Here is a 27,803-nt window from a genome sequence, read left to right as displayed (position 1 = left end):
TCAAAGACGAATCCGAATCGGCAAAATTTGAAAAATAACCGAAGATGGACTGTTTTGTCACTGCGTGAAACAATTGTGGTTGCTATGATAACTGAAGCGCTCGAGAAGAGCACGTGTGAACTTTTCCACAGTGCGTATTTACCATTACTTCGGTTCTGACAATTAGACAATCGCTTCTACCTGAAAAAGGAATGAAACGGATCTCCACAGCAGTAGCTCTGAAGACCAAAAGGCGAAAAACGTTTGAGGGATTATAAGCTTAGTTTCGCTTAAGGTAAGGTTGACATGATGTTGGTTTCGAATGAGGTGACATTTTTTATCCGACTTAAAAAATATACACAAGCTTTCATTATGAAGCATTTTGTAATTTCGATTGTAACGATCGTACGCGTTTTTCTTTGGGAAGTAGTTTGTAAACTATGAATGGATTTAGAAGCTCAACGCTCATTTTTTATAGCGGGTTCATTTATTAGCAATATGTAGTATTTTCTGATAAATAAATGAGCCAGTCGAAAAAGGAATAATTTGGTTACCTTTTCAATTTATCTTAAGCAAATTATCCTTCTTGCTTAGTGTTAAGTGATTCTGCGTTAAAAGCTCTAATGAAGTATGTTGTTAACAAAAACAAATAAATGGAATGTTTTGCGTTCAAGTTTCCCTTTAGCCCTAAACCCATGTCAGCGTCATCTTATGGAAGGTTCGGTGATCGAACTAAAAAATCGTGCGAATTTAGAATATTTTGAACTCAACAAACGGCGAATTCGAATCGAACTAACTCTTGACTAGTAAAACCTTGATCCCTTATTTCAGTCCTCGGGTAAACAGACGAAAAAAGGTTTTGCGTAACACGTTTTCAACATCGCCAAATTTTGGGACCTAAGCTATCTATTAAAATCACTGACTGTTTTACATGAACCTCGGCTAATGTTATTTATTGCATAAAATGCACTTTATGCAAAAAGCTATACATTGGTGAGAAAGGAAGGAGACTGACTGGGCGACCAATTTCGCGTACATCTTCGGGACGTTGAAAGTGAGAAGGATGCATCGAAACCAGTCGCTCAACACTTAATTCTGCCTAAACCACTCATACAAACACATCGTGGCAGTCTGTGCCATTTCTCAACACCATGGTAACACGGAAACTCGCAAAACTTTAGAACAAGAATTTACCTTTCAAATCGGTACTTTTTGTCCCCACGGAATCACGGCTAAGGCTTTTCATTCGACTAACTTATTTTTGTTTTCAACGTTACTATGCTCCCACCAATTAATAGCGTAGCTTCACTGGTCACTATATGAAACATAAAACCCACAATTTCTTGATTCACTCTGTCGAAGGACTAACGCGAGAAACATCAGCACTCGAATCCCTTTAGGGTGGCCAATTTAATTTATCAACTCTGTTGATAAACGAAAACATACGTCTTCAGTTTGTCTGATCGTTTTGATGTTACATGTTACCCAATTTTGTTTCTGCTCCACGCTACATCCAACAATTGCCGCAATTTTATTTTTCACTGGAGTGTTGTGTCATTTTGCGCCTAAGGTATCCCATTTACGCATGCCCAAGCTGTTTATGACAGTCGAGCTAAGACAGTATACACTGTTTTTCAGAATGAAGCTGCCGACCAAAAGACGAGTTTTTCTTGTTCTCTCTGCCCTATCTGTCTGCATGGTCGTTGCCAATTACATTGCATTGAAAAGCAAAACAGAAAAACAAGAACACGGTGGAGTCTTCAATGTCTTCAACCGGCGTCAGTGGAATAGGAAGGACTGCAATCGCCTGCTGGATTGCTACACACACGGAGAATGGAAATTTAAAGCTGGTTTGACAAAAGACATGATTCGGGAGAGACGGGAAGTCGATAAATCCATACTAGAGAATCTGGGCTTTCCAAGAGAGCTGCATAGAGATGATAAGCGCTGTGGTCAAGATTATCGTCTTCCTTCGTCAGGTTTCAAATTAGCATCACTCTGCGATGAAGAGAGCGAGACGCCATGTTGTAATGAGAATACAGGAATGTGCGGGAATTCTCAAGAAGACTGCACGTGTCCACAATGTAAGGATTTCAGCAAATACTTCGCCGCTGAGCTGGCGGAGTGGAAGCCCACGAGCCAAGAATGCCCGTTCCTGAAGTTTAACAACGACGACGCATGCTCACTGTTAAACGAACTCTCCTCGGAAGTAGCCTTCGTCGGAGATTCGTTCGTTCGGCACTTTTTCGTAGGGTTCGCGTTGTTGGTCACGGGTAATCCCGAGACAGGTGCGTTGAGGAGCAGTTTATCCGAGGAGGAAAGACAGCAGTGTGGTGGTGAAATGCAGTTTGTAGACAGAGGAAAACACTCGTGTCATCTGAAGACTATTCACGACTGGGAGGAGTTCGGTGCTGACAATCAAGTATGTGAAGGGAAGACACAATTTAAAACGTATTTGGTAGAAGCCTACAATATGCAGCAACTACCTGTAGCCGTGAAAGCCGTGACAAACCTCCTAGGAAAGCGGGCCTCGGTTGTTGTTCTTGGAGTTGGTATTCACTTTTCCTTAAACGCCACCAAAGTGATCAAGGAATACCTCACGCCGTTACTTGATTTGATTGAAATGCGTGGTAATGGCTGGCCATTAATGATTTGGGCAAACATCCATCAAGTCGATAACTATGTTGCCTCTGATACCAAGAAGAACTACTCTCCGGTAGAGAAATTTAATCACGAAATGTCGAGCTTCTGCAGTACAAGGGATATTCCTGTTCTGGAGACCTCCAGGGTAACTAGATTTCTAAAGAGCAACGATGGTCTTCATTTCGGTTATGGCGGGAACATGGCGAAAGTGCAGATCCTTATGAACTACTTAAAACACCGTTTCGAGCTCTGCAAAGTCTCAGAACCAATTTAAGATGCAATGATTGCAGTTTGTTTTTTGTAAAAGACGAATTTTTCTGATTTTTATCCGCATTAACTGTCGTAGTTCTGGATCATGCCAAATTTTTCCAAACAAAGCAGTCAAAAATGATCAAAACAGATTTCATTTATTTTTAATAATATAGGTTTACAAAAGACAAAAAGAAGATACCTCAGACACATACCGAGCCAAAAACCTGAGTATTAAGTAACAGGGTAAAAAAATAACGTCTCAAACAAATTGAATGAATGATCTAAGAGCTTTTCACTTGATCGCCATTGCTGAGATAAAAAACTATCGGAGAGAAAAAGTTTTTGAATAGCTGTTTTGAATTAATCAATCAAATGAAAGTATCAAACGTACTATGAAGGAACTAAGGTAGATTTGGTGAATAGACAGATCAAATCGATGACAAAATTTTATCACCCTAAAGATTGAACATCTTTCTGAAAATGTTCTTTAGCTAAAATGGATAGATCTAAGAAATTCCATAGCATTTTAAAGGGGCAGTGTTACCTAATTGTAGTGTTACTTCACATGGCCAAAACACATATTTATATCGTTGGAAACGTTAAAATAATGGTTCCGTTTTATTAACAATAACCCCTCTAGTGCACAGAAACTAGTTTTTAATATTTTAATTGCAACTTGAAAAAATCGGCTAATTTTTTCAAGTTCGTCCCTTGTATTTTGAAGAAATCGCTAAAAATCGATTACAGTTTGTTCTTCCCGGGAGAAATTACTTAAAATTCTCTTCTCAGTGCTCTGAGAGAAATTTGGTGTTAGAGAAAATATATTTTAACCAATATTTCAGCAGTTTGGACTAAAACGCAGGGAAATCTCCGTAACAGTGCCTCTTTAACGTTCCTAAAGTATATAATCAAGAGGTCATGTTTGATGCAATGTGATTAACATGATGTAATTTAGGTAATGTAACGCCATACAACGGCGGTTTAAACTTCAGACCTACGAATAATAAGTGAAATATGACATATGCTCCTATGTAATCCTTTCTCGCCAAAAGAATCTTAACTGAGCGTAAGGATAGCTCTAAGCAATTCCATAACATTTTAACTTTCCTAAAGTATGAAAGCCTTTCTCCACTCGTGGATCACCCGTGTCGCCAAATCGCAGCTGAATCACAGGCAGTTTTGACTTATCAGTCAGGAGACCGCTGTCCTCTCGCCATGTCCGATCGTTGGCGTCGCAATTACACTTGCCTCCGGTTGCGCATGTGCCGTTCATTCCGCATGCGCACTTGTTACTATCAGGTGAGGCTCCTCCCCAGTACGTCATCTTCTTTCCGTCACGTGACACCCACCAGCCGTAAGGCGTACTATGCCAGAGGAGCACTGAATGGTGACATTCATATTTTATGAACTGTTCACAGTGAGCAGAAACTTGGATGAGGTTCGTGATTTGAGTCATGGTCAGTCCATCATACGTCACGTCTTTTAAATAGCTGCCAGGGAACATGAAACCCTGCACCGCAGTCCTCTGTTCCGAGTTGTGACTAACAACCGATACACCAACTCCTCCCTTGTCAGTCATGTTGCAAAACACCTTAAAAGATCTTGAGTCTTTTTTAGGGTTGACATTAAAATCTCCACTCAAGTTGTAACCGGCCAATCGCCATTCACTGCATGATTTCATGAGAAGTGTCACCCTAGAGCTGGCATTTATGGCGGCAATGGCGCTTTGTGCTGCGCAGATGTACAACCCTCCATCGCCAACAGAAGTGACGTTTATCACAAGAGTACCGTTTTGTAAAATTTCATAGGCCGCGGGCATAGCATCGCCTTTTCTGGACCAGTTTATTGCACCGATGCTCGCCTGACATGGAAGTGAAACTGTGCTTCCAATAGAAGCATTTATCCAATTGACAGGACGGACAACAAACTTCAGTTTAGGATAAACGATTACTTGTGCGGAAGCCTTTATTTCGCTGAAGTCATTTTTGGCGGTACATGTGTAAGTTTCTCTGTCAAATAAGGGCGCGTTTTCTACTATCAGCCGTCCCTTTGGTGATGTTCTTATAAGAACGTGTCGGCTAGAGAATGGCGCTGACCAAGTTATCACAGGCTTAGGAAATCCTGAGGCTTCACAGCTCAGTATCGCATTCTGTCCTTCCTCGATCGCTACTGAATGAGGCTTCTTTGTGAATTGGACAGGAGCTGGAATGAAACGGCAGAATAAATTACGTGAATAAATTGGTCACAAAAACACAGAAAACTCTAAGTAACAAGGCGCATTTACCTAGAAAAGGTTTTTTTTTAAAGAAATTAATTGCAAAACCATTAAACATACTGTGATCAGTAACGTGGTTCTTACCATGAACGATTAACACGGTTGTCGACTTGGAAATTCCCAGAATGTTCTTAGCTTGACACACATACATTCCAGCATCTTTGAGCAGAGTTCGTTTGATCACCAGAGTCCCATTGCCATGTATCACATGACGACCTGAAGGAAGAGATCCAAAGACCCGGCCCCAGGATAACTCAGGCACAGGCAGTCCCACGGCCTTGCACGGTAACGAGGCTACGTTCGTCTGTTGAACCGTTACCACTTTAGCTGGTGTGATGATAGTGGGAATGGACACCGAAACCCCCTGGTCACCTGCAAGAACAAAGTACAGTGATAAATATTTCGTATTCTTCTGTTGGCTCATTTTTTTTAGTGGGCTCCTAATGGATTGCTTTCGTCAGTTTAATTGCTCTAACTGACTGACTGATTGACTGACTGACTGATTGACTGACTGACTGACCGACTGACTGACTGACTGACTGCCTGGAATGACTGACTGACTGACTGCCTGGGGTGACTGACTGACTGACTGGCCGACTGACGGACCGTCCATCACAAAAAGGCCCAACATCACAGAAACAAAATGTATGGTTGATCTAACGAGTGTCCTCCTTTCAGACGCTACATACAAATTATCAACTCGCCTTTCGGTCCCCTTGGTCCCTCAGGTCCTCTTGGTCCAGTCTCTCCTCTCAGCCCGAGTTCACCAGGCATCCCAGGTTTCCCTGGACTCCCTGTGCCGCCCTTGTCACCTTTGTGTCCACTAAAACAAAGCTTCTCTTCTTTGGTACAAAACACCCGCGTTAAGGACGTTATGACTGTGCGAATCTCATTCTTTATTTCTAGTTTAATCCTGCGATTGATGCCTTTCTTCTTGCCTTTTTCACGTGTCTTTGACTCGTTTTTCTGTCCCAGAGCCCTTTCAAGTCGTGTAGAATGACCTTTGAAATGTTTCTGCTGCAGTTCTCCAGTAGCACCTAATCAAATAATAATGGTTGAAACTGTTGGTGGAGATATATTAATCTTAGCTACAAATTTAAACGTTCTCCACTTCTCAATAAAATTTGCAGTTTGAGATCACTCCTGTTCTCACGTATCAATATAAAGTATTATCAAGGTCTTGCAAAGTTTACAATTCAGTTGTCAGTCTGAGTTTAAATAGGTGGCTCATCTAGATTTGCCCTTTTTATAAAATTATCCCGTATTTTCTCGATTAAACGTCCCAGGCGTTTATTTAAAATTCGGCAGTTTTGACCCGGCGTTTTTTCGAGGCCGGCGTTTATTGACGAAATGCGATTTTCGGCCATTTTTCCACGTTGATTTATTATTACCGATCCTCGGAAACCTAGGGGCAGTTTGTCAGTGCTGGACAATTTTCCCCTGGATTACCCGAAGTTACAGTATTATGTTACCGTACATACGAAACGTGTACAATGTTGCAATCAAGATTTGTATCACTAACAAACAGCACATAAACGATGTATGAATAATGTAGGAGCAAGCAAATGATATGAGTGCAAAGTTTTAAGTTTATAAACGGTAATGTCGCCAACGTCCTCCTCGTTTGTGTCAGCCAATGTGTGCAAACTGATTAAGTTTTAATTACAGGCTAATACACGCCGGGACCCCGAACAAACGCCGGGGCCCCGATTAAACGCACCCGGCGTTTATTTAAAAATCGGCAGTTTTGACCCGGCGTTTACACGAAGCCGGCGTTTAAGCGGTGTCCGGCGTTTAATCGAGAAAACACGGTATATACTGCAAAGACAAAATTTAAGAAGAATACTTCAAATGATGTTTTCTCTTTCCAAGATCGTTTCAAGCCTTTGAAAGGTATATATATCTACGTAAGCTGGCACAGTTTGATCTGGTTGAATCCTTTAGCTGAAGTTTTTTAAAAGTCGCAGAAAATTCAGGGAACCGAATCCCATCCCGTAACTTTACGAGCCTCTGTTTGCTTTCTGACGGTGGACAGTGAAGCCAACTTAATCGAGGAAAGGTATGATAGTTCCGTCTGGTCCCAGATAGGGTGTGGAGTTTAGAAGCCGCTCTAAAATTAGAACGAAGGGGTGAAAATGTAACTCATGGCGAGAGCTTTTTAACTTTTTATGAAAACTCCATGTAGCACAACTGAGAGTAAAGTACTAAACCGCCGAGGGTTTACGGTGCAAGGTTCACTTTACCTGTTTATCAAATATCCAAGTGATTCTTATTCAAAAGTGGCGGGTGGTTGTCGGAAATTTTGAAAACGAGACTCTCGTTTCACCTGGAACTGCAAGGCAAGCTATCGTGCTCTGCAACGGCCTTCCTATAAATGTGACATTTATAGGAAGGCCGTTGCCAAACACGATAGCTTGCCTTGACTTTTTATAGCACCCTGTTATAAGTTTACAGATTATGAGAATGGAAACGAAGTCCAGACAAGAATTAAGTAGACTGAAGTCCTATTAATTTTCCCAAGAGAACTGATTAAAAGAGAAATACAGAGTGGAATAAAAGAGCAAAAGTTTTACAGACCTTGAGATTTTTGGGTTAAATATAGAAACCACATGAACAAGAGTTTATTATGATGCAAAATGTCTTTCAATTAACCTAAATGAAGTTAAGTTACAGTCAGTGCAACGAAGATTATCGTAACTTGGGTGCACGTCCCGTTGGCCATGATCTAACAGGCGTTTGGCCAAATTTTTTCCTTTCATCGATGTTCAAGTTCAGCTGGACAGACGACGCAAAAGAAATAGTAAACTGTTAATTTTAAAACACTGAGACCGAGAGAAACTTGTTAGTGTTTAGCCCCTTTGAACAAACTCTTCAGGGTAGAATTCAGTTCTTAGCGCAGGAATTGTTCAATTAAAACCACTTACCAGACGTGTGGAGATTATCCGGGAAAGGCAGTATTTTGGAGAGCTGCCCTTCAAGTTCTTGAATTCGTTCGCGGATAAACAACAATTCCCCAGCGTTTTTCTCGCAGCGTATGATAGCAATAGTAGAAAGCAGAAAAGCCAAAACGACCGAGACACAGGCAAAGGCTTGGAATGAACTGCCCTCCTTCATGATGGTTTTCCCTGCAGCAAAGCCAAAATGACCACAATACTCGGCACAAAAATAAATTGATGCAACCAGTGCGATGAGCGAAGTCCGCAAGGCCCTGTATGATATTTGATAAGTTCACGGCCTCTATCATGGACGGAATTCTTTCAAAAGTGAGCAAAACAGCTGGCTTGCTTATTCAGAAAGGTGATCCAAGCCTTTTTACAACACATGCTGTTTAAACGACTGATTAAGAATGATGCTTTTTAAAGAAACGAAAGATTTGCAAGCTGTCTGAGCGATTAAACCTGGGATTAATTACAATTATATTTATTTCACCAATTTTTTTTAATTTAATAATTGTTCATAATAGCTTGTTTGTATTTTTTAACAAACGAATGTTGTGCCGCTAGCACTATGCATAAGACAAATGATGGATCAGAGAATTAACTCTGCAGTGTTTGCTCGTGCGATTCTCCCATTTCCTTACCAGGGCTAACGCTCAGTGGGAAATGCACGTATTTTTTTTAACTACCAATATTTTTTTTTTTTTGATGGAATGTCAAGCTTTCAACAGTGTCCGCAATTAATAGAGTAAACTAAATACCACAACACAAGTTATTTCGCATTCATTCAACAAAATTTGGGTGCCTGCCCAACATATGTCAGTAATACGTACATAAACTTTTTTAAACCCATTGCCTAAATGATTTTCCGCTTTTTACACCAATACTTCAGAATCTATAGCCTATTTCAAACCATTTTAAGAAGAAAGATGCATTCCCTTTTTAAGACCACTTACCTATCCCTCAGAGCAGCACACCCCTAATTGGATGATAACTGCAAGACAAATGCAAATGACCTTAATGAGATGAGAGGTTTCTGGTTGATAGGAAACGTTTTGGGCTTTTCGAAATGACACCAAATCCTCTTGACAATGAACTATGTTCATATTCTCGGTATTGAACCATGGATCTAGCTGCTTGCAATGGAGGCTCTTGTGGAGGAAAATATTAGAAAATATTTCTCAAATGAAAAGATACCCCTCAGTGAGCCTCGTGTACAAGCTTGTAGTCAATCTCGTACCCAGATCTCCCACGGTCAGGCGAAAATCATTTCGACATTCCCGAACCGACTGAGATCTGGGTACGAGATTACAAAGCTAGTTCCAGGTCAAAACCGAGAATAATACCTCATTATGAAAGCGAGGCTCTCTGTATAGTTTTTCGGTTATGAAAAATAGTTTTTATAACAGGGGCTTTTGGGGCATTTTAGCTCTGTGGCTAAGCGAGAGGTGCCCTGCTACCTCCCGGGATCTTTTACATCAAGTGGTCTTCTTCACAAGAACATAGCGTTTATTGCAGAATCTTGACTCATTCTCTTCCAGGCAGAACTCAAGAGCTTTTACCGAAGAACATTTGTCATATAAGACCCGTAGCCAATAGTATTTCGACAAGTCATTTTCACTTGCGTAAAAACTCTAAAGAAATTACTTTTCGCGCCTTTAAAAAAGAAGCTCATTTCTTATTCGAAAGAACAGCAGGTGTTCAACACCTTTACTGGACGGTTACAAAGGCTGCGATATTTCCTAAACTGAGTGAGATCTACTTTTACTGAAAAATGTTCTGTAACATTTTCATTCATGTGCAAACAAAACTAATTTTTACATGAAAAGCTCTGCTCTTCACTTTCGTAATGAGGTTCAAAGCAACTCGGATTGTCAACCTGTTCAGATTCTAGGTGTAGGGGGTCCCTGTGCGTTGATGTTTGGGGGATAAGGCAACACCATAAAGAACCGGGCATATACTTTATGGTAAGGTATGGGTGACTATATGGAGGGTTAGGGTTATGTGGGTGACGGGGCCTGTGCGTTGTTGTTTGGGGGAAAAGGCAACACCATAAAGAACTGGGCATATACTTTATGGTAAGGTAAGGGTGACTATATGGAGGGTTAGGGTTATGTGGGTGACTATGTTACCTTGCCATGAAGTACTAACACTGAACCAACAACCTCGTTCCCAGGGTCTCTCCTCTTCCCGTCACTCTCGAGCTCCGCTCCTCAGGAAGGGAAGAGGAGAGATCCTGGGAACGAGGTTGCTGAACCAACTCTTACTTTTGCGAGTTTTTGGCTCGTCTTTGCTATTGTTGTTGTCGTTGTGTCATGTTTTCGTTCTGTTAAGAAAGGTTTCAGTAGTAGTTGGCATAGATGATTGATTTTAGTAGTACATCCCTACAGTCGAATCCCACTTTACAGACACGGCAGTTTTCTTGGTCCTTCCACCAGATCATATTTTGGGACAAAGACAATCAAAAAATTAAAGACATTCCCCGCACAGCGTATGCATCCTCTTATCATCGGTCCCCTGAGTGGGTGGGTGGGTGAGGGGGGGGGGGGGGGGGACCACTGACCCCTCGACCAATAATCTTCTAGTATGAGGGGCAGGTTGTATTGGAAAGTAAAAAATAATAAATACTTTGTAGGCCAAAGTCGAGTATTTTTTTTTTTTGAAGAAATTTGGATTCTAAAGGCCAAATCGTCACTCTGAATGCAGACAATTCCAGCTACTGCCGTAGTACTCTAATATACTGGACGGTTGCCTCATCACTAACCCGAATCACAAACACTATACACATGTAATTCAAGCGCTTGCAAAACAGGGCCCAGTTGTTCAAAGAGCAGATAACTTTATCAAGTGGATAAATCGCTATCCAGCGGATAAAATGTATTGGTTGGAGTACATTTTATCTGCTGGAAAACGATTTATCCACTGGATAGAGTTATACGCTCTTTGAACAAACGGGGCACAGGCTACTAATGCTCAAAAAACAAACAAACAAATAAACAGACAGGATTTTATTAAAAATATTTCTTCAAACTTTCATTTATGTTTCTTTGTATCATGTATCAAAGAAAATCCCAGTTAACTTAAATAATTTTATTATTAATAATAATAATTATTGAATATTAAGACTAAATAGATATAATTTAAGATAAATATGTTCAATGTGATGGGATTTGGATGAATAAAGTCCAATTGCTTTAATTTAACCAGGTCAAATTGTCATTAAAAAAATAATTAAGATAAAAAAAAAATACAAAAAGCACCCATTTATAATTTCTTTTAATAAAAGTGACATATGAAACATGAATGAACAGTGCAAAATTTCAAGGTCAGAAAGAACAACCAGGGTAACTGCTGTTGGGTGATCATTCCACAGTAAAATTGGTTGGCCTTACTGACAACAAAGAAACAAAAATGACTAAAAATACATCAAAATACGTTTTGTTGATTAAAACTCAGGTTCAATCAAACCCCATTCTTAAGTTATATTTAATCTCAGCCTCAACGTTCTCATATAAAAATAGGTTCTTATAGAAAAAAGTACAAAAATCAATGCTAATCCCCGTGTGGACTACATTTCTTTTTTCTTACGTTGTTTTTCTACAGCAAATCTCTGTGATGCTTCCCCATACAAGTGCACTTGTTCTAAGAATATTATTACTATTACTTTTCCTACTGTATTTAATAAAAATTATCTCAAAAAATGGTTTAACATATTAGTAAATTTATATGCATTTTCCTTCATTCTGCTTGACTGTATAAACAGATACTTCCTTTGCTAATCATCTGATTCTGAAAGAAAAAAAATGATTAGGTGAGTTAATGTAATTGAGAGCCTTACGTACTTACAATGTAACTGTTAAAATAATTGAAAGACCAGGATTTGGGAGACATTGCTTCTATCCTTGCTCAACATTGGAAGCACTGAAAGCTTTTCTGGCTTGTGTAGAGCTCTTGATGAACTTTCATATTTTATCAGATTCTCCCCCCTATTTTCCATTTGGTATGACATGTAATACAGCAACTGATAGCCTCATATTTTTTTCCACTAGCAACCATCATTTCATGATAACAGCAAGCTTTTCCCCTTACGATGTGTGCTAGTTTGCTACCATGTTTTTTGTTTTTGTTGTTGTTGTTCACAAAACATACTGCAGGTCATTAAAAAACAAACCAATTCCAAAGAATTTTCCTTGAAAATGACATTTGGGGGATAAATAGTGACTACACATAAACACATGAGACATGTGGCCTAACATCTGACAGAAGCTGCTTATGCCCTCAGCCTTGATGCAGCAGTTTAATAAAGTTTGGAAAGACAGCTACGCTTGGTAAGAAGGAGGTTAGCTAAATGGGTAACACAAAGAGATAAGTTTCTGTGCTCATCATTAACAAGTGTACAGTTCAGGTCAGATTTATGCCAACCAAAACAAATGTGTATAATGCATCTGCTGAAAATGCATATATGCATCCGAAAATCTGCAGATTCACATCTACTTGTCTGGCATTGTTGATCTCACTGTTCTTTTGAATAGCCTAAAATTTTTATACACAGGGATTTCAGAAAGATTAAAAAGAGTATACATGCAATTGCTCACTGACAGAAATTGAGGAATTGATTGGGTGAAATATAACTACATATTTCATATGATGCATATTGTGTTTGTCGGCAACTGCTTACCAGTATATGTTGTTTTATTTAATTTGACAATTCCACACAAAGAAAACTCACGGCAATGAATAACAAAGGAAAACATGTGCAGTTTTAGATGCATCAGAAAAATGTGTATAATTTGTACATCAAACCAGCGTTGAGTGTGCATTGTTCGCTTAATTCTAACCTGCACTGTAATTACTGTAATAACGGGCAGCACTCCAAGTCGCAAACATTTTGGTTACCATTGTGAGTAGAGAAAAATACTAGTGATTAAAATCATTGGACCGTAGGTTGCCAATCTGGTTTGTTCCAGCAATGAAAAGGTGCCTAAAGCTAAGTGGTATCCTTCCTAATTTTTTTTTAATTTTAGATCCAGCCAAACAAGTTCAACAATGTAACCACAAAAAATATTCAGTATCGATTTCATTTGTAGATCCTGCAGTTTACTTTGTTTTGCAGTTGAATGTAAAACTTGAAGAACAGTGCTATTTTATATATGGTCATAGATTTAGCCATTTAGTATAAAACAAGGTGGAGAACTGGGACTGGATTTACATTTCTTCTTGGTGACAAAATGTTATATCTGGTGACGTCTTCCTCAAAAATGGTCACCAAACGTCAACTTAGAAAGTACTGTGAGGTAATACCATGTAGCTTCCAAAACCACATGTTCCACGAATGTAAGAATAAAACAAACCAGATGGAATCAGAGGTCAAAAGATATTTCTTTGTTCTCAGCACACCAAATTTCATTGCTTGCAAGCTTGAAGAACTACAAGGAGGGAAGTCCTCAATCTGGCAATCAAAAAAACAATTTCATTCCACTTCTATCGCATTGCATGGGTGCTACGCCGCTCACACACCCTGCAGTACTTAAAATAAACCTACATTGTCCGCAATCCAACTCATCAGGGTGTCCCCGCATGCGTTTTCCCTTGCTACTTTTGATTCTGTTTCCCCAGCGATCCACGCACCAGCATCTCTTCATATGGTGTTTGCACTGCATTGGTTTATAGAAGCCCTCTGCATCACAGTCAGGGGTATATCCAAAATGATGGCCGGCTCCATGAATTATGATGGCCCTGAGTAACTTTTCTCTCCCTAACGCAGTGGTACAGGGACCATTAGGATTTTTTGGGCCATCATGAGAAAGAGATAACTCATCATCATCTGAAAGAAATACCCAATGTACAAGAGATTCAGTAATTAAAGACAGTGCCTACTAATACAGAGGTATTTTTGTGCAGTTTATTACTATGCAGGAAAAGCAGATCTACTGGAATCCAAAGAGAAAATTGGCGGTAACCACACATTTTTTAGAGATAATTAAGCAACAACAATTCTTAACAGTGCTAAAATACAAAGCAATGTACGGCATTATTATCAAATTGAAGCTTTCTTATCTCTGAAAAATGCATGGTTATGCCTAATTTTCTTTTTAAATACCAAGAGCACTTGCTAAGTTCTGCTTTCTCAACATAGTATTAAACCATGCAAAAATATCCCTGCATTAATAGGCAACACCCATAGGAAACCCGAGTACCCGCATAACGTATGCACAGTAACAAAAGTAGGCACCATCCTTAATTGCCCCACTCTCCACTCTTCCAAGGTTATGACTAAAAATAATTGTTGAAAGGATTCCTGCAAAAGGGGCGTAAACCGCTTTCTTGGTAAAAATTTTTTTCCCATCAGGAACTTGCTTATTCTTTACATTATGGACCTGTTTTGACATGAAGAATGTCATTGTCTTTTTTTTTTTTCTTGCACTTATTCAATTTTTTGACCCTATCAAAACAAGTGGTATGTAAAGAATTAGCAAGATCCTGCAAAAAAAAAAATAATAATGTCACCAAAACGCGATACACGCCCCTTTTGAGGGAATTCCTTCAATTGGGTATATCTATGGAGTCCAGTAGCAAAATACAACGAGATATAAACAGACTATTCAGTTACGGGTAACCGGACTGGTACGTGTTTCTTCACACAGGTCTTAAAAGCTTTGAGTATACATGTAACTGTACGTGTAAGTAACTCCTTCAATGAGGTATAATAATTTTGCTCCCATTGAATTGACCACACAACTCCCGGAAAAGAGATCGAGCCATATTTTAGCCATCCATACTTACAGTAATTCCTCTGAGCATGAATACCTGATGATGGCAACAACAATCAAGGAGGTGGTGGTGATGATGATGGAAGTCATTGGAAGGGTTATATTTAAATGTCTATGCATTCCACAATTCTACTAAATGAGGACACCACTGATGATGCGAGTTCACTCATAGCACAGAGTCAAGCCAAGTTTGAGCCTCAGTCAAGTTCGAGTCATGTGCCAAGTTTGAGTACAGCTAAAATATACCTTTTTGCTATCTCCAATGTTTAAGCATTTTGACTTTTTGTGTTCATAAGAGATCCCAGTGATGAATGACCCATAGCCCTGAGGGGGATTCCATATCAGTATTGTTCCCACTACCCTAGCTGTTATATTTACAAGCATTCCTGAGAGATGTAAAATAATATCATTACAATAGAACAACTATTCATCCATGTTTGAGGATACCAAAAGTACTTGTCAGACTCACTTTTTCGAACATGTACCAAGCATTTCTTCTTGCATTCCTCTTCTGACTCAAAGTTGTTTCCATTTCCTTGACAGCCTCCATAGATAAATTCAGTGCATTTACTTGATGTCTGGTTGAAGAACCATTTTGGAAAATAACCAAAACAAGGCCCAGGTTTTTTTTCAGCAAGGCAGTTTACACCTTCGATACAAAACAATAAAAAATAAAAAAAGATTAGCAAGGTTGGGCCGCAGCAAATGAGCCTTTTTGTAAGCTGAAATCTCTTCTAAAGGAGACAAATTTTTGAATGAAAGCGTTTTAAATGACCAATCCAAACCACAGGACACCCAACCAAAAGAGAGCTTTCAAGAGCTCAGAGAAACGATAAAAACACAGACAAAACACATGCTAGCTCTTTTCAGACTATTTTCTTAAGGCTGAGTTTCCATATGATCACTAAAATTGCTACAATCTTTACAATCACTGCGATTGCTGAGGAAAAAGGTTGTGTGATGAGTGATTGTCGTCATTGACCAGTTTGTAATGTCAGTAATGATCACAAAGCTTATCAAGAAAGTAAAAAATGATCTAAATGAACTGGTTCTCCTGATGTTGGCAGGTTAATATTGGTTTATGTCAATGTGGGTTGGGAACCAATTTAAATTTGCTAATTCTCTTGGTAATTGCACAGCTTCTCTTCCAGAGCCTGAATGAACTGTTTCTTTTTACATCGGAAATCTCCTATTCACCATTCTTGTGTTCTTCTCCCCAAATTCTTCACTCATACTGGATCAATTTTCGCCAAATATTGCTTTCCACTGGTATAGCTTGCAAGATTTCCCGCACAGCACCACACATTAATAATTTTATGTATATATTTTGCCATTTTATGAAGAGGGTTAGTAATGAGTGGTACATGTACAATTAATGTCTGGGACTACGAGGAAATCTTTCCGTTTTGTTTCCTACGTGTATGTGTCTTACTAGTAAGCTTATTTTGGGATTTCCTAAAGAGCCAAGTCGCATGCACTTGTCTCCTTCATAATCACAGTCAACCTTGAAATCAGTGTTGGGGACACAGTGTATCCTGGTAATTTTGCTGTCACTACAATCACTGTTATCTGAGAAATGGATCAAGTGGTAGAGCAAGGGTCAGGAAATTTTTAATGTTGTTATGATCCTGTGATGTAAATACCCCGATGCTATTTCAATTACTTGTAATATTGTAATATTACATGTTGTAATATTGAATATTGAAACTTGAAAGCCTGGGCTCCTTTGGTCACTGCGCACATTTTACTTTTCACATTTATGTAATTTAATGCTGTCTTTATGTTACTTTTCTTATATATTGTAATTTCCTTTTGTTGTAAACCATTGAAATAGTGCATAATAATAAAAACCTTAACCTTAAAACCTTGTAGTTAATGATGGTAGTGTTGTATTTTTATCTTTTTCTTTTTGGCATGGCCCCATAGGCTTTCTAGCTTTAATTTCTACCGTGGATAAATGAAGTTTATTGATTGATTTGATTCATTGATTGATCGCTACCACTACAACTGTTGTAGTCAAGAGTGGTTTCCACATGATCGAATTGGCGAGATCGAACTCAGCGATCATTGTTACTATAATCACTGCGATTGCTACGATCGATGGAGAGCGGTTTCCATATGATCGTTACAATCGTTCAACCGTTTCTCAGCGGTCGTAACAATCATATGGAAACCTGACTTTTGTTTTTGAGGGAAAATTGTTTGTATTGGAGCTGAACTTTGATCGAAAAATAAACAACAATTTTCCGTAAAAAACATGTAATTCTCAGAAAACAATCTAAAAGAAGGCTAGCGTGTGGGACTTTCGAGAGCTCAAAGAAGCGATAAAAACACGAGAAAACACACCAGCTAAGCTTTTTAACTGTTCGAGGAAAAAACAGTAACTCGTTTTTCACCGAATTCCAGAGCAATACAAAACTCGCTTACCTTCGTCTCCATCCGAAACTTCTCCTTCACTGTTGACGCTACTTGCCTAGAAGGAAGGAAAAATTCATCGTAAATAATAATCAAATATATAAACAAGCAGAATAGGAGCTGAAATTGCACGAAGAACAATTCAAACAAACTTACGATAAGTAGGGAACATAGTAAAAAGAAACAAACAACGCCTTTGACCACCATTTTGCGAAACTGACGAACTGCGTTTTCTGTATCATATCCCAAGAGCCTTCGCTTTTGTATATGAAGCATCTGGAAAAATTCTGACGTCATTGAACTATTTACTTCCGGAAAATTCACCGGAAATGCCAGGTCAACGCCTGCATATATGCATCATGTCACCTGCTTTCTGATAAATGTTACCTTATACAGGCCTGTTCTCCCAGCAACAATTGTATTTAGAAGTTTTAAGCAAGGACTGATGTTTTGGTTGACAAACCACCTGTTGTTGAATAAAGAAATCATTTCCTGAGCCTTGTCGTCATTGTCAAATCGAATTATTTTGGTGTAGTCGGTTTGTCCTTTTTTTTTTTGTGAAACCGGGTCTGCAGAAATGACGGTAAGATTCTCCCGGTTTTTCGACGAGACATGAATGATAAATGATCCATTGTCGAAACAATCCCCTGTACCTGTTGACAAAAGATCAGGATTCTTTTACGCAGTACAGTTGTGATCACGGACAACCCGCTCTGGAATCCGGCTGCTCGGTTCTGGCGTGCGTTTATCAAACTCCCGAAAAGATTTCGCATCCGAAAAACTATTTTACGAGCACAAAACTAATTCCCAAAACTGATTCAATTTTGATAATTTTGAAAGCAAAAATATTTTTAAAACAACCGGCAATCCACAAAAAAGGGATAAGAAAATTACTTTTAGCGTCTGAAAGCTCTTCGGGCCGGGAGCTTTGACACACACTACTGCTCTCAAAAGTAACTCAATCCTTACCAACACCCTACGGTCCCTACCCCCCTGAAACGAAGCCAATAGTTACGAAAAGCCGGCGAAACTTCGCGAAAACAAAGGACGAGATTCCGCGAAAATTTAAACGTTTGCATTTCTTTTACAAACTTTCAAACTTCTGTAGAATCAGAGATATTTTCTCACTACCTCAGCAGAGTTCGTGTGCCCTTCACGGTAACATTTGTATGGTTCAAACTCGTGGGCGAACAAGAAATGTAAATTTTCCTGCATGACTCATGTCAAACGAGGGTGTGGTAATGACATCGGGGCTAATTAATTTTTTATTAAGAACGTTTGAAAAGTCATGACTCGGTGAGAATTTGAACGTTTGCATTTTTTTTTTCTTTTTTGCAAACACTTGAATATCTGTAGCATCAGAGATATTTCTCACCAGCCAGTGAACTGAGTTTGCATACTCCTAATGGTTAAAACTAGTGGGCGAACAAGAAAGAAATCATGAGAAATGCACTTAAATTTTCCTGACCCATGTCAAACGAGGGTGTGGCTTGGTAATGACATCAAGGCTAATTTCAGGGCAGCTACTTTTTATGTAACCCGAAGTATTCCACCATAATGACTGCTAGGCTACCAAAGTCCAAATAACTGAAATTGTCTCGTCCTCTAACAGAAGCATTTTTGAGCCTGTTGCACCGACGTTGAGGGACGTGATTCCTGGTTTCCTGTGGTGTTATGTTGCTTTAGGTGGCTGGATTATTTAGTATGTGGATAAAAGTTCAAAGCCGGCTGAAAATGAAAAGATCACTTTTCCTTTCGCCGGTGCGATGATGACTGAACATTCCAAGAAAAGAAGAGAGAGAGAGCAAAAGAAATACGCAAGGGAGAACGACTTTTTTAAGTGATGAAACTTTGCATTACTCAACCAGAATGGGATTTTAGTGGTTTCGGTGGGACTAAGAAGTAGAAAAGGGGCATTGTTTCTTGTATCTCGGAACGTGAAACTCTTGCCCTAGAAGTTGCAAGGAAACCCTTGCGACTGACTCCCCACTTTCCTCCCTCTTTCAAGCACCTGCCACGGACTAAAAGATACGAGAACGATTGCGCCTGTTATTCATCACTACACCCCGGAGGAAACGAGGAACTATTTTAAGTCGCAGTGCTGAGATCTGTTCTACTTTCCTCGAAATTTATCCTTTGCATAAAATACTAGGCATTTTTTGTGCAACTTGGTTGGCAATTTTTTGACACGTTGCTCGATAAGTTATTTCCTAATACAAGATCTCCCTTTCTGTAAATATTATTTGATTTCCTCACCATTTTACTCGAGTCCTCTGATAGTTATGCTTATAATGCACTGATCTTTATACTGGCAAAATCTAATTAGTATTTTCTTGGGAGTCGTTTACGAACAAAAGCACTTATTTTTGGCTTTAGTGGGAGATGCGCCACAATTGCACAACTAATAGTAAATGGCAAAATTAATGATATCATTGCCAATATAGCCCCTATAAGAAATAAGCATTATTATTTATTTGCCATTACAGCAACCCCTGGTATTGAGGATTGGTACACATCGTCGAAGGGGAGCTGGGAGTATAATATTGATAAACGACGTCGAGTAACTTAAAGCAAAAAGAGGATAGCGTCGCTGCAGCGTGGTACGCAAGGTCTGCACGCGAGGGTTACTCTCGTGGAAATGTTAGCAGTGAAAATATAATTCACATCTTGAAACGCAGAAACGCGATCTATTCGGAAATCGACTCCCCAACGACCGATGCTGGAACAAAAACGCGCTCTCTCAAGTTTGAGTAAAACAGAAAGGCATCCACGAACTTTAGCACATTTTATTTAAATGTCGATTCCCATTTTTTCTAGCGTCACAGATCCCCCTCACAGAGCTGATCAGCTCATAATCACATCAAGATTAACGATTTTACACTTTAAAAAAAAGGTATAAAAATATATAATGACCAAGAAAAAAATGGGTGCAGTTGCTTATACCTTCATTGGTCTGCAACAAGTTGGTAAAATTAATAGGCCTTCAAACAGGCTTGAAATAAACGTGTTTGTATAGAAATCCGACGTCATATTAATTTCATAAAACATCGCTTCTGAAAAATTCATGAATTGGAAACTTTTGGCACTAGGAAAACGATTTTAAGAAAACTTTTGGAGGGATGAAGCTGTGCCAGAAAGCGTCCAGTCGTGTTTTGGACTTTCCATACATTTGTCTGTATAGCGAACCAGCCGTGAACTGCTACTAAAAATAGTTCGCGGAGAAAAAATACAGGGAAATGTATGGAAAGTTCAAAACACGACTGGACGCTTTCTGGCACAGCTACATCTCTCCAATTTTTTTCCTAAAATCCTTTTCCTAGTGCCAAAAGTTTCCAATTCATGAATTTTTCAGAAGCGATGTTTTATGAAAATTATTTAAGATCGAATTTCTACACAAACACTTAATTATTTCAATCCTGTTTGCCTACTCGTCAAAATGGCGTCGAAAACCGTGACAAGGTCTATTCTATTAACGCCGTTGAGTTCCAAGATGCTAGGATGGGTGCCTTCAAACAGCCTTTTAACACGTTCTTTTCAATTCTTCAAACTCAGGTTGGTCTTAATGTAACCATAATTCTCTAAAAAAAAAACATTAGCTATAATAGTTCAATTGACTACAATGTAGCTAGAGTTTATTTCACTCAATAGTAGTTTTTGTTAAGGTTAAAAGGCTTCTCTTCAATTCCAATGTTGAAGAGGGCATTTCCCCTGTCGTTTAACTCGCTGGCTTCTCAGCAGGTTACTCATGTTCTTCTCCGGCAGGAGGCTCTGTGTTATCCACTGCAAACAAACACAACAGTGAATCAATAGTCAGTGACAATCTTCATTCCAAGTTTACCCAGTTTTTGTTTTTCATTCAACGTGGCAGAAGTACAACACAGTAATTTGGCTTTCCTCTGCCATGCACGTGACACTAAATGTGGCTAAAAGGATACCAGACTGCGAGCAATCTTTACGAGGATTTATCGATCGATTTTGGCAGAACAATTTTGCTCCAAAATCGAGATCTGGCGTGCAAAATAGGGTTGCGGTCTCTCCTTGAGCCCGCAACAAACTTAAGAAAGGCTGTGTTAAAATGAATAACAAGACACAAAAACACAATGAGCCAATCAGAATTTGAAGCAAAAACATGTAACCAGCTGTGGGTTAGCGCGGCAAAACGCATGCAAGGAAGTCATGATTGGTTTTGTTAACTAATCGCAGAGCATAGTAAGCAAAACCAAAACCACCTCAAAATGTATCTTTCGACACTTAATTTAAAACCACTCTAAAACATCTGATCATACGGACCAAGAGAAAATAAGGGGACAGAGAGGGAAACTAAGGGTGTTGGCTGGTATATGTGAATTTCACTTACCGTAATCTATTTTTAGACATCGTCTAAACTGAAGTCGGTTTCCTGAGACGTCCGCAAACGGTCAGTGTGACGTCACAGGAAGTCATCAGAGTGTGCCAACGTTGCATTGTGTAATTGCGGCTGTTGAATACTCAGTATGGCTTTCCTAAGTGGCATTTACAGGCGACTAGATACGTTTGCGGACGTCTTGGGAAACAGACTTCCATTTTCAGATGTCTAAAAATAGCTTAAGTGAAATTCACACATCTCAAGGGCTATACTGGGGGTTTTTCTCTCTGTCTACTCTCCTTATTTTCTCTTGTACAGACTTACCACACTCAGTCAGGCCTTCCATCTTACTGCCATGCCTGTCTACACACCAGCATTCCTTGTTGCCCTCTTTGTCCAAGGTTTTGCACTGACGCGGCAAGTAATATCCATCCTGGTCACATGATGGAACATAAACACCAGGAATTGGCTGTGGTTCCCCTCTCACTAGCAGATATGGCAAATTTCTGCGCAGGTTGTGGAAGCAGGTTGGTTCTATAAAATACAACAAATTTTTTACTTAGCCGATTGCTTGTTTGTTTTGTTTTGTTTGTTTGCATCTAACTGAAGATCTAATTTGGGCATTAAGTGCTCACAAGTTTATCTGTTTTGGTGCTTGTGATGACAATTTCTCTTCTAAACATTGCAAGGTGTTTGCATTTTTGTTTGTTGTTGTTTAAAATTGTGGTTACAGATTCAGTTACTGTGCCAAATTTCTAAGAACTGGCTGACCAGATCGCTCAATTGGAGTGGTTAATGTCCCTTTACTTAAATTCGTCAAACGTCCAAATGCTGCAATTTCCACTCAAACACCATGATCAGTTTTGATGGCCACGTCTGACAAATGGAAAAACACAAAGATAAGTAATGCTTAAATTCCATGTTTACGACCTCTTCCATACAAAATTAAGCAACTCAGGTGAATCTCAATTTTTTGGCTTTCTGTCTGAATTGAGACAGAAATGCATCACATAAATATTGCGGTGGGTCTAAAAAGCAGGTCCAAGTCACAGGTTACAGGTACAGGTCACAAGTAACAGATTACAGGTACAACCCTAACCCTAACCGTAACCTAACCTGAGGTTAGGGTTAGGGTTGGAGTTCAGGTTAGGGTTAGAGTTCTACCTGTGACCTGTACCCTATGGCGTGTGTTTTAGACCCGCCGTAAATATTGGATTCTATGTCCTAAAAGTTTCTTGAGTTTCTAGCAGATGCCGTGACTGCCAGACCTCTATTTTTATTGGTCCCTGTATCCTGTAGCCGCTATTGTTCTCAGTGGAAGATTTATTACTTATTGTTTCGTTCTCCAATCACAGACATCATCTGGAACGGTACGGGGTTACCATGACTGCACTATTAATCTTAACTCTTCAGTCCTAACAGTGATCAGCATCAAATTTCTCCTTGCAATATCAATACCTATTCAACCCCTGAGGTTATGAGAATTAAGGATATGATCACCCAAGGTGAATTTTGTGATATTTTAATAACTTCTCCCCAGTACTTTTATAGGAAAACTATGGGGAGAAGAGAGGAGAATTTGCTCTTTGATATTAGGGGTCAGAGTTAAATAGCCTGCACCAATAAAACTGAGAGGCCAAAACAAGAAATTAACTTCTAAACAGAAAAGAAATAATCGATTTGAAACTAAATTTCCTCCTAAAGTATTAAATAATTTCATATAATTCCTTACCAACGGTGGTGAAGCAGCTACAAAATTCAGCCTCAGTAAAAGTCTCCTTTCCCTTTGCACATTTCTTGAAGAATTGTCTCGTGCATGGCTCAGAGTGATAAATGTATGCCAGCTCGGAATCGTCCACCACACCATCGTTGTTTTCATCAAACACGTGGTGGAATACAAAGCTGATTGGTTCACGGCAAGTTTCTCTATCAAAGCCTATTAAAATGCACAAACAAACACAAGTTACAAACAAATGTCTGCAAACTGTTCCTCAGTGAAAATGTGTAGCACTCCTCAAGATTTAGCTGCAAAATGCACATGCAGAAATAGTTAAACTGTGGAACTACTCTTGACATCAGCACCTCCTAACAGTTTCTCTAGCCCACAGTCTTCCAGTACTCTGTTAAACAAATTTTTTTCTGTCCTTTTACAGTCAACTCTTTGAGATCGAGAGACCATGCACTTGGACACTTGTAAGAATCTGTTCCTGCCACAGATCTTAGTTTTGATTTTTTAAATTTACTATACATTTTATTTGTTTGTTTCACTGGGTTGATGTTGTAATACTGTAGTTTTGACTTAACAGGGCTGTGTCTCGCATGGGACATCATGTTCCATTTGGACCTACCCTCTTGATTTCATTTATTAAATAATAAATTTCATTAAATTTTATTAAATAATAAATTTCATTTATTGATTTCATTTTGATTTAACTTTTTTCTCATTTATAGTTGTATCCACTTAAAAGCTGTATACAAAAAATAAAATAAAACAACAACAAAAAAGACTACTGCTCGTATCATGGAAGAAGAAAATCAGTCAGATGTGATGTTACAATGTTTAGGGAAAAAGAAACAAGGAGAGCTTCTTGGCATACCACTATTATAGGATCAAATACAACAACACCTCGTTCCTTCATCCAAGCTGTTAGGTTAATTTTTTCCTTTACATTACACTGATGTATGGAATGTTCAGTTGGCATGCTCAGCCATTGTTGTTGACAGATCAAATAAGTGCCCAAATTGGTCAATTGCATGAGGTCAAATTCCCTTGCTCTGGATGATTAAATTTTAATGCTCAGTGTGATGTTGAGAAAGTGGAATTATAGGAATGGTGCGAAAAGAAAATACTCGGAGGGAGGGGGGTATTCCCCTATATGGCCTATATGGGGACATGCCGCTGGATAGGGTATGGCTTTTCGATTCCTCCGCCTTGAACAGGGTATATAATTTCAAGCCAGTCTGTCCTAATCAACGTCTGGACCTGTCCTGGACAAGTTATGGCTGCAAGGCTGTCATTGAGTATATAGCAATAGGAGATCAGAGACATTTATCTGTATCTATTTAGCAGGACTAGATATTAGCACTATTGATTTCAGTATCTAAATAGGGTCTTAAAATAGAGAGTGCCGTCCAACACAGGGATGGTATTTAAGGTTATTTTTGTCCTAAACAGGGTCAGGAGTGTCCCTATTCCCAAACATGGGTCAAGTACTCCCCCCCCCCCCCAGGGGGATACTCCTTACCAGATGGGAAAGGCATCTTTGCTTCTCTGAGTTCCATCTGTGGTATAACCGCTCCAGGTTTGGGCAATGGCAAACCTTTGTTGACCAATTCTTCTTTGATGTGTTGCGTTCGTAGAATGTGAAACCAATCCAACAAACGAGATGGCTGCACTGTGCAGTTCACTGTTTGAGAAGAAGCTGGGACAATAGCATGTATTTAAGCAAAACTTTACAAAATTTATGGAAAGTCATGATCATAAGTTGAGTTCCTAAGAAGGCTGATTACTGTACACACTCAGGAGTATACATGCACCTCATCAGCATACTCATTACTAAACCTACATGCCGGCATCTTTGGACTGTGCACCTTTAAAATTAGAATGCATGTATTACGTTCTCACGTTATCACTGGTTTTGGTATGTACAGTAAATATATTCTAAAACTGCCAAATAAATGTGGAAAAAATGAGCTAACTTACTGGTTTGTTTGGGTTTCTTTGTTGAATTTTTCATGATGTGATTCCTGCGTTTCCATCTGTTCTGTTTTTTATGATATTCCAACAAATAAAACAGATTCAGATCAACATGCAAATAACTCAAGTATTAAAAATTGCTTAACAACTGGTCAGAGGGTTAACAAGCAATAACGTGTGGGGTGTACAGTTGTAAGAACAAAGGAGTCTATGAGGTGCTTTGTTTTCACAATAGCAAAGGTCATGATAGTCTGGGGATTCTCAAACCCAAACAATTGAGCTTTGTTTTATATGATATTTTGCTAGCTTATTTATGAATACAGAGAACATACTCTTTAATTAATTGACTTAAATGTGTATTGGCGTACAGGCTCTCAACACACTAATTGAACCATCTTATGAAATTATTCCACACGTGCAATGCCTGGAATCCCTGATGAATGTCAATAAAATACGCTGTCAGTGGTGTGCCTTTTAAATACGCCTTGATGCAAAACACTTTTAGTATAAAGACTATAAAAAGAAGCTTATTGAAAAGCTTGGAGTGTTGCGCACTTGATCTGTTGATAAACTCTGTCGCTAGCTAGAGACAATTCGTTCCCACAAACAACCACATATACATGAAAGCCGTTCGATGTTTCGAGCTAGTCAGAGAACATGCCATGCACATCTACGGTTGTTCCTTTGAAAAGTAACATGTCATACGAACAACATTAAAACTAGAAACCTTTCTCTTTATAACACAGTGACACGAATTTTAATTCGTTTGCGCAATGCTAAAATTAACCGCGGCGATTTTTGAACACGCAAGCTTATCACCCTAGCTGAGATTCTTTAGCTTAAATTTCATTCTACTCTACTCTCTTCAAGAGTGTAGACTACCTCTCCTTTCATTATTTGACTGATTTACAATGGAAGGTGAATTAACAGCCTTAGAACTGAAATCTGTTCAAATAATCTCGTTCCTAGAGCTCTACATATTTCACAAGTTGGGATCGAATCATCTCACCTTTTTCGCATCGACCAGCAAAACAGCCACACAGCAAAGAGCTAGAATCCACAGCGTCCTCATCTTCGGTTAATCAAAGAATCTCGCCTTTTGCGTCCTGAATCTAAGGCAGATAATAGCAAATTCGCCCGAAATTCCGAAGAAACTCTTGGCGAATGTATTGAAACCCCTGATCAGCGCCGCAACAACTGAGGTCTGGCTGTAAACTGATATGTGTCAGCATAACCTCTTGGTATCGCCACCAGTTGGATCCCATTGGTTGCTTTATGAAAGAAGATTTTTCCCTCCCAGGCGGGACCGGAAATTTGGAATTTCTCCACATTCCTGAGGTTTCAACAACAAAAAACATGAGCAGCAGTTTTTCCGGAACAAATGAGTATTTTATAGAGAGCATAGAATGAAGGTTATGTTTTAAAATTTGCATGACCAGTTAATCCTTCGCGCTTGGAATTTTTTTGCGCTGACCGCCCTCCCCAATGGCTGATTCACATTGAGAAATTCTGTTTGGTCCCTGAAAAGGGAATTGAAGAAAAATCAAACTAGACTGAATAAATTTTTTTTTGGGGGGGGGGGGGGGGTACGTTTTTTTGGGAGAATCCAAAAATGGATTTGTGGTCTCAGATCATTCGGGATCATGGTGCATCAAAGGCCCGCAACCGACGAATCCACTCTACAAATCCGTTTTTGGATTCTCTCCAAAAAACGCACCCAAAATAACGGCGCTGGTGTGGGAGTGAGGTGTGAAAACTTTTGAGAACGCGGTGCCGGCTTCTCGTTCGAGTAACCCGGGGGGGGGGGGGGAAGGAGGTCCAGGGGTAGGGGGGGTGGTGTTAGTCTTCAAAGTTTCACGCGGGGACGGGGATCCTCCGCCCGGAGGTTCAACCTCTAACCTCTTCCACATACACAACACAAAAGGAGAAGCCAAAGAAAACAGAATACCCCCTGTGCTATTGGCGGTTATCGTTATCTCAAGCTTTTCGTTGTAATTTTCTGTGCAAAAAATCTGCTCATAGCTCATTTCTCTACGGCTACTACAGTCACGGCTAACTGCATCCTTTCCGTTCTCAGGGAATAGCCCCTCCATCTGGGATTGCGGATTGCTTCCCACAATATATTTGTCAGAAAATACTGTCTTAAGTTTATGTTCGTTCAGAGTCCTTTTTTTTTCGGAGGGGTTTTCTTTCGGGAGAAGGAGGCCTTTTCTTCGTGGAGGGCAATAGTTACAGGAAATTTTTCTGTTCAAAATTTTGGGAGTGTATATGGGTGCGGTTACTTACACGGGGATTTCACGGGTACAAGCCCCTAAGAGCACTTCCTGTGGTAAATCAGTTGATCCGCGGAGGTTTTCGTCGGAACCAATATGTAAATGCAGTTACAGTTACATATTTTCTAATTTAACGGGGACAATTTTTGGAATGAAAACCGAAGTTCCAATGTTTGCCATTGGTTGCATGAAAAAGGGCTGAAGTTTTAATTTCTGAA

At 39.4% G+C, this 27,803-nt stretch overlaps 5 protein-coding genes across 7 annotated transcripts in view; 2 read left to right on the top strand and 3 right to left on the bottom strand.

The window, feature by feature from the left end:
- The window catches only part of LOC146481543 (uncharacterized), a 164,584-nt gene extending 161,684 nt beyond the window's left edge, over positions 1–2,900 (top strand). For all 3 annotated transcript variants that reach the window (XM_085108370.1, XM_085108368.1, XM_085108369.1), the window contains one exon: positions 1,618–2,900. In XM_085108370.1, coding sequence (XP_084964496.1) covers positions 1,619–2,896 — 1,278 coding nt within the window. In that variant the 5' untranslated portion in view covers position 1,618 and the 3' untranslated portion in view covers positions 2,897–2,900. The remainder of the gene's footprint in view (positions 1–1,617) is intronic.
- Positions 1–27,803, top strand: part of LOC146481537 (mortality factor 4-like protein 1) — a 210,183-nt gene that overhangs the window by 163,192 nt on the left and 19,188 nt on the right. The window lies entirely within an intron of this gene.
- Positions 3,014–8,521, bottom strand: LOC146481542 (uncharacterized). Its single transcript, XM_085108395.1, has 4 exons — positions 8,074–8,521; positions 5,854–6,186; positions 5,234–5,521; positions 3,014–5,076 (listed from the first exon to the last, which is right to left on the bottom strand). Exons 1-4 carry the CDS (start codon positions 8,261–8,263, stop codon positions 3,953–3,955), a joined length of 1,935 nt encoding a protein of 644 aa, XP_084964521.1. The 5' UTR covers positions 8,264–8,521; the 3' UTR covers positions 3,014–3,952.
- On the bottom strand, positions 11,079–17,529 carry LOC146481541 (inter-alpha-trypsin inhibitor-like). The gene is made up of 5 exons (XM_085108324.1): positions 17,427–17,529; positions 17,283–17,328; positions 15,325–15,504; positions 13,628–13,909; positions 11,079–11,874 (listed from the first exon to the last, which is right to left on the bottom strand). Coding segments are annotated over exons 1-5 (561 nt in total). The 5' UTR covers positions 17,478–17,529; the 3' UTR covers positions 11,079–11,872.
- Positions 20,040–26,515, bottom strand: LOC146481540 (testican-2-like). Its single transcript, XM_085108323.1, has 6 exons — positions 26,322–26,515; positions 25,319–25,379; positions 24,861–25,037; positions 23,348–23,551; positions 21,940–22,149; positions 20,040–21,050 (listed from the first exon to the last, which is right to left on the bottom strand). The coding sequence occupies exons 1-6, from the start codon at positions 26,382–26,384 to the stop codon at positions 21,010–21,012; spliced, it is 756 nt and encodes a 251-aa protein (XP_084964449.1). The 5' UTR covers positions 26,385–26,515; the 3' UTR covers positions 20,040–21,009.

This window comes from Pavona decussata, unplaced genomic scaffold, assembly GCF_977016875.1.
Source record: "Pavona decussata unplaced genomic scaffold, jaPavDecu1.1 SCAFFOLD_49, whole genome shotgun sequence".
Classification (NCBI taxonomy): domain Eukaryota; kingdom Metazoa; phylum Cnidaria; class Anthozoa; order Scleractinia; family Agariciidae; genus Pavona; species Pavona decussata.
Note: the sequence above shows the minus strand (reverse complement) of the source record. Positions and strands in the feature narration are given on the sequence as shown.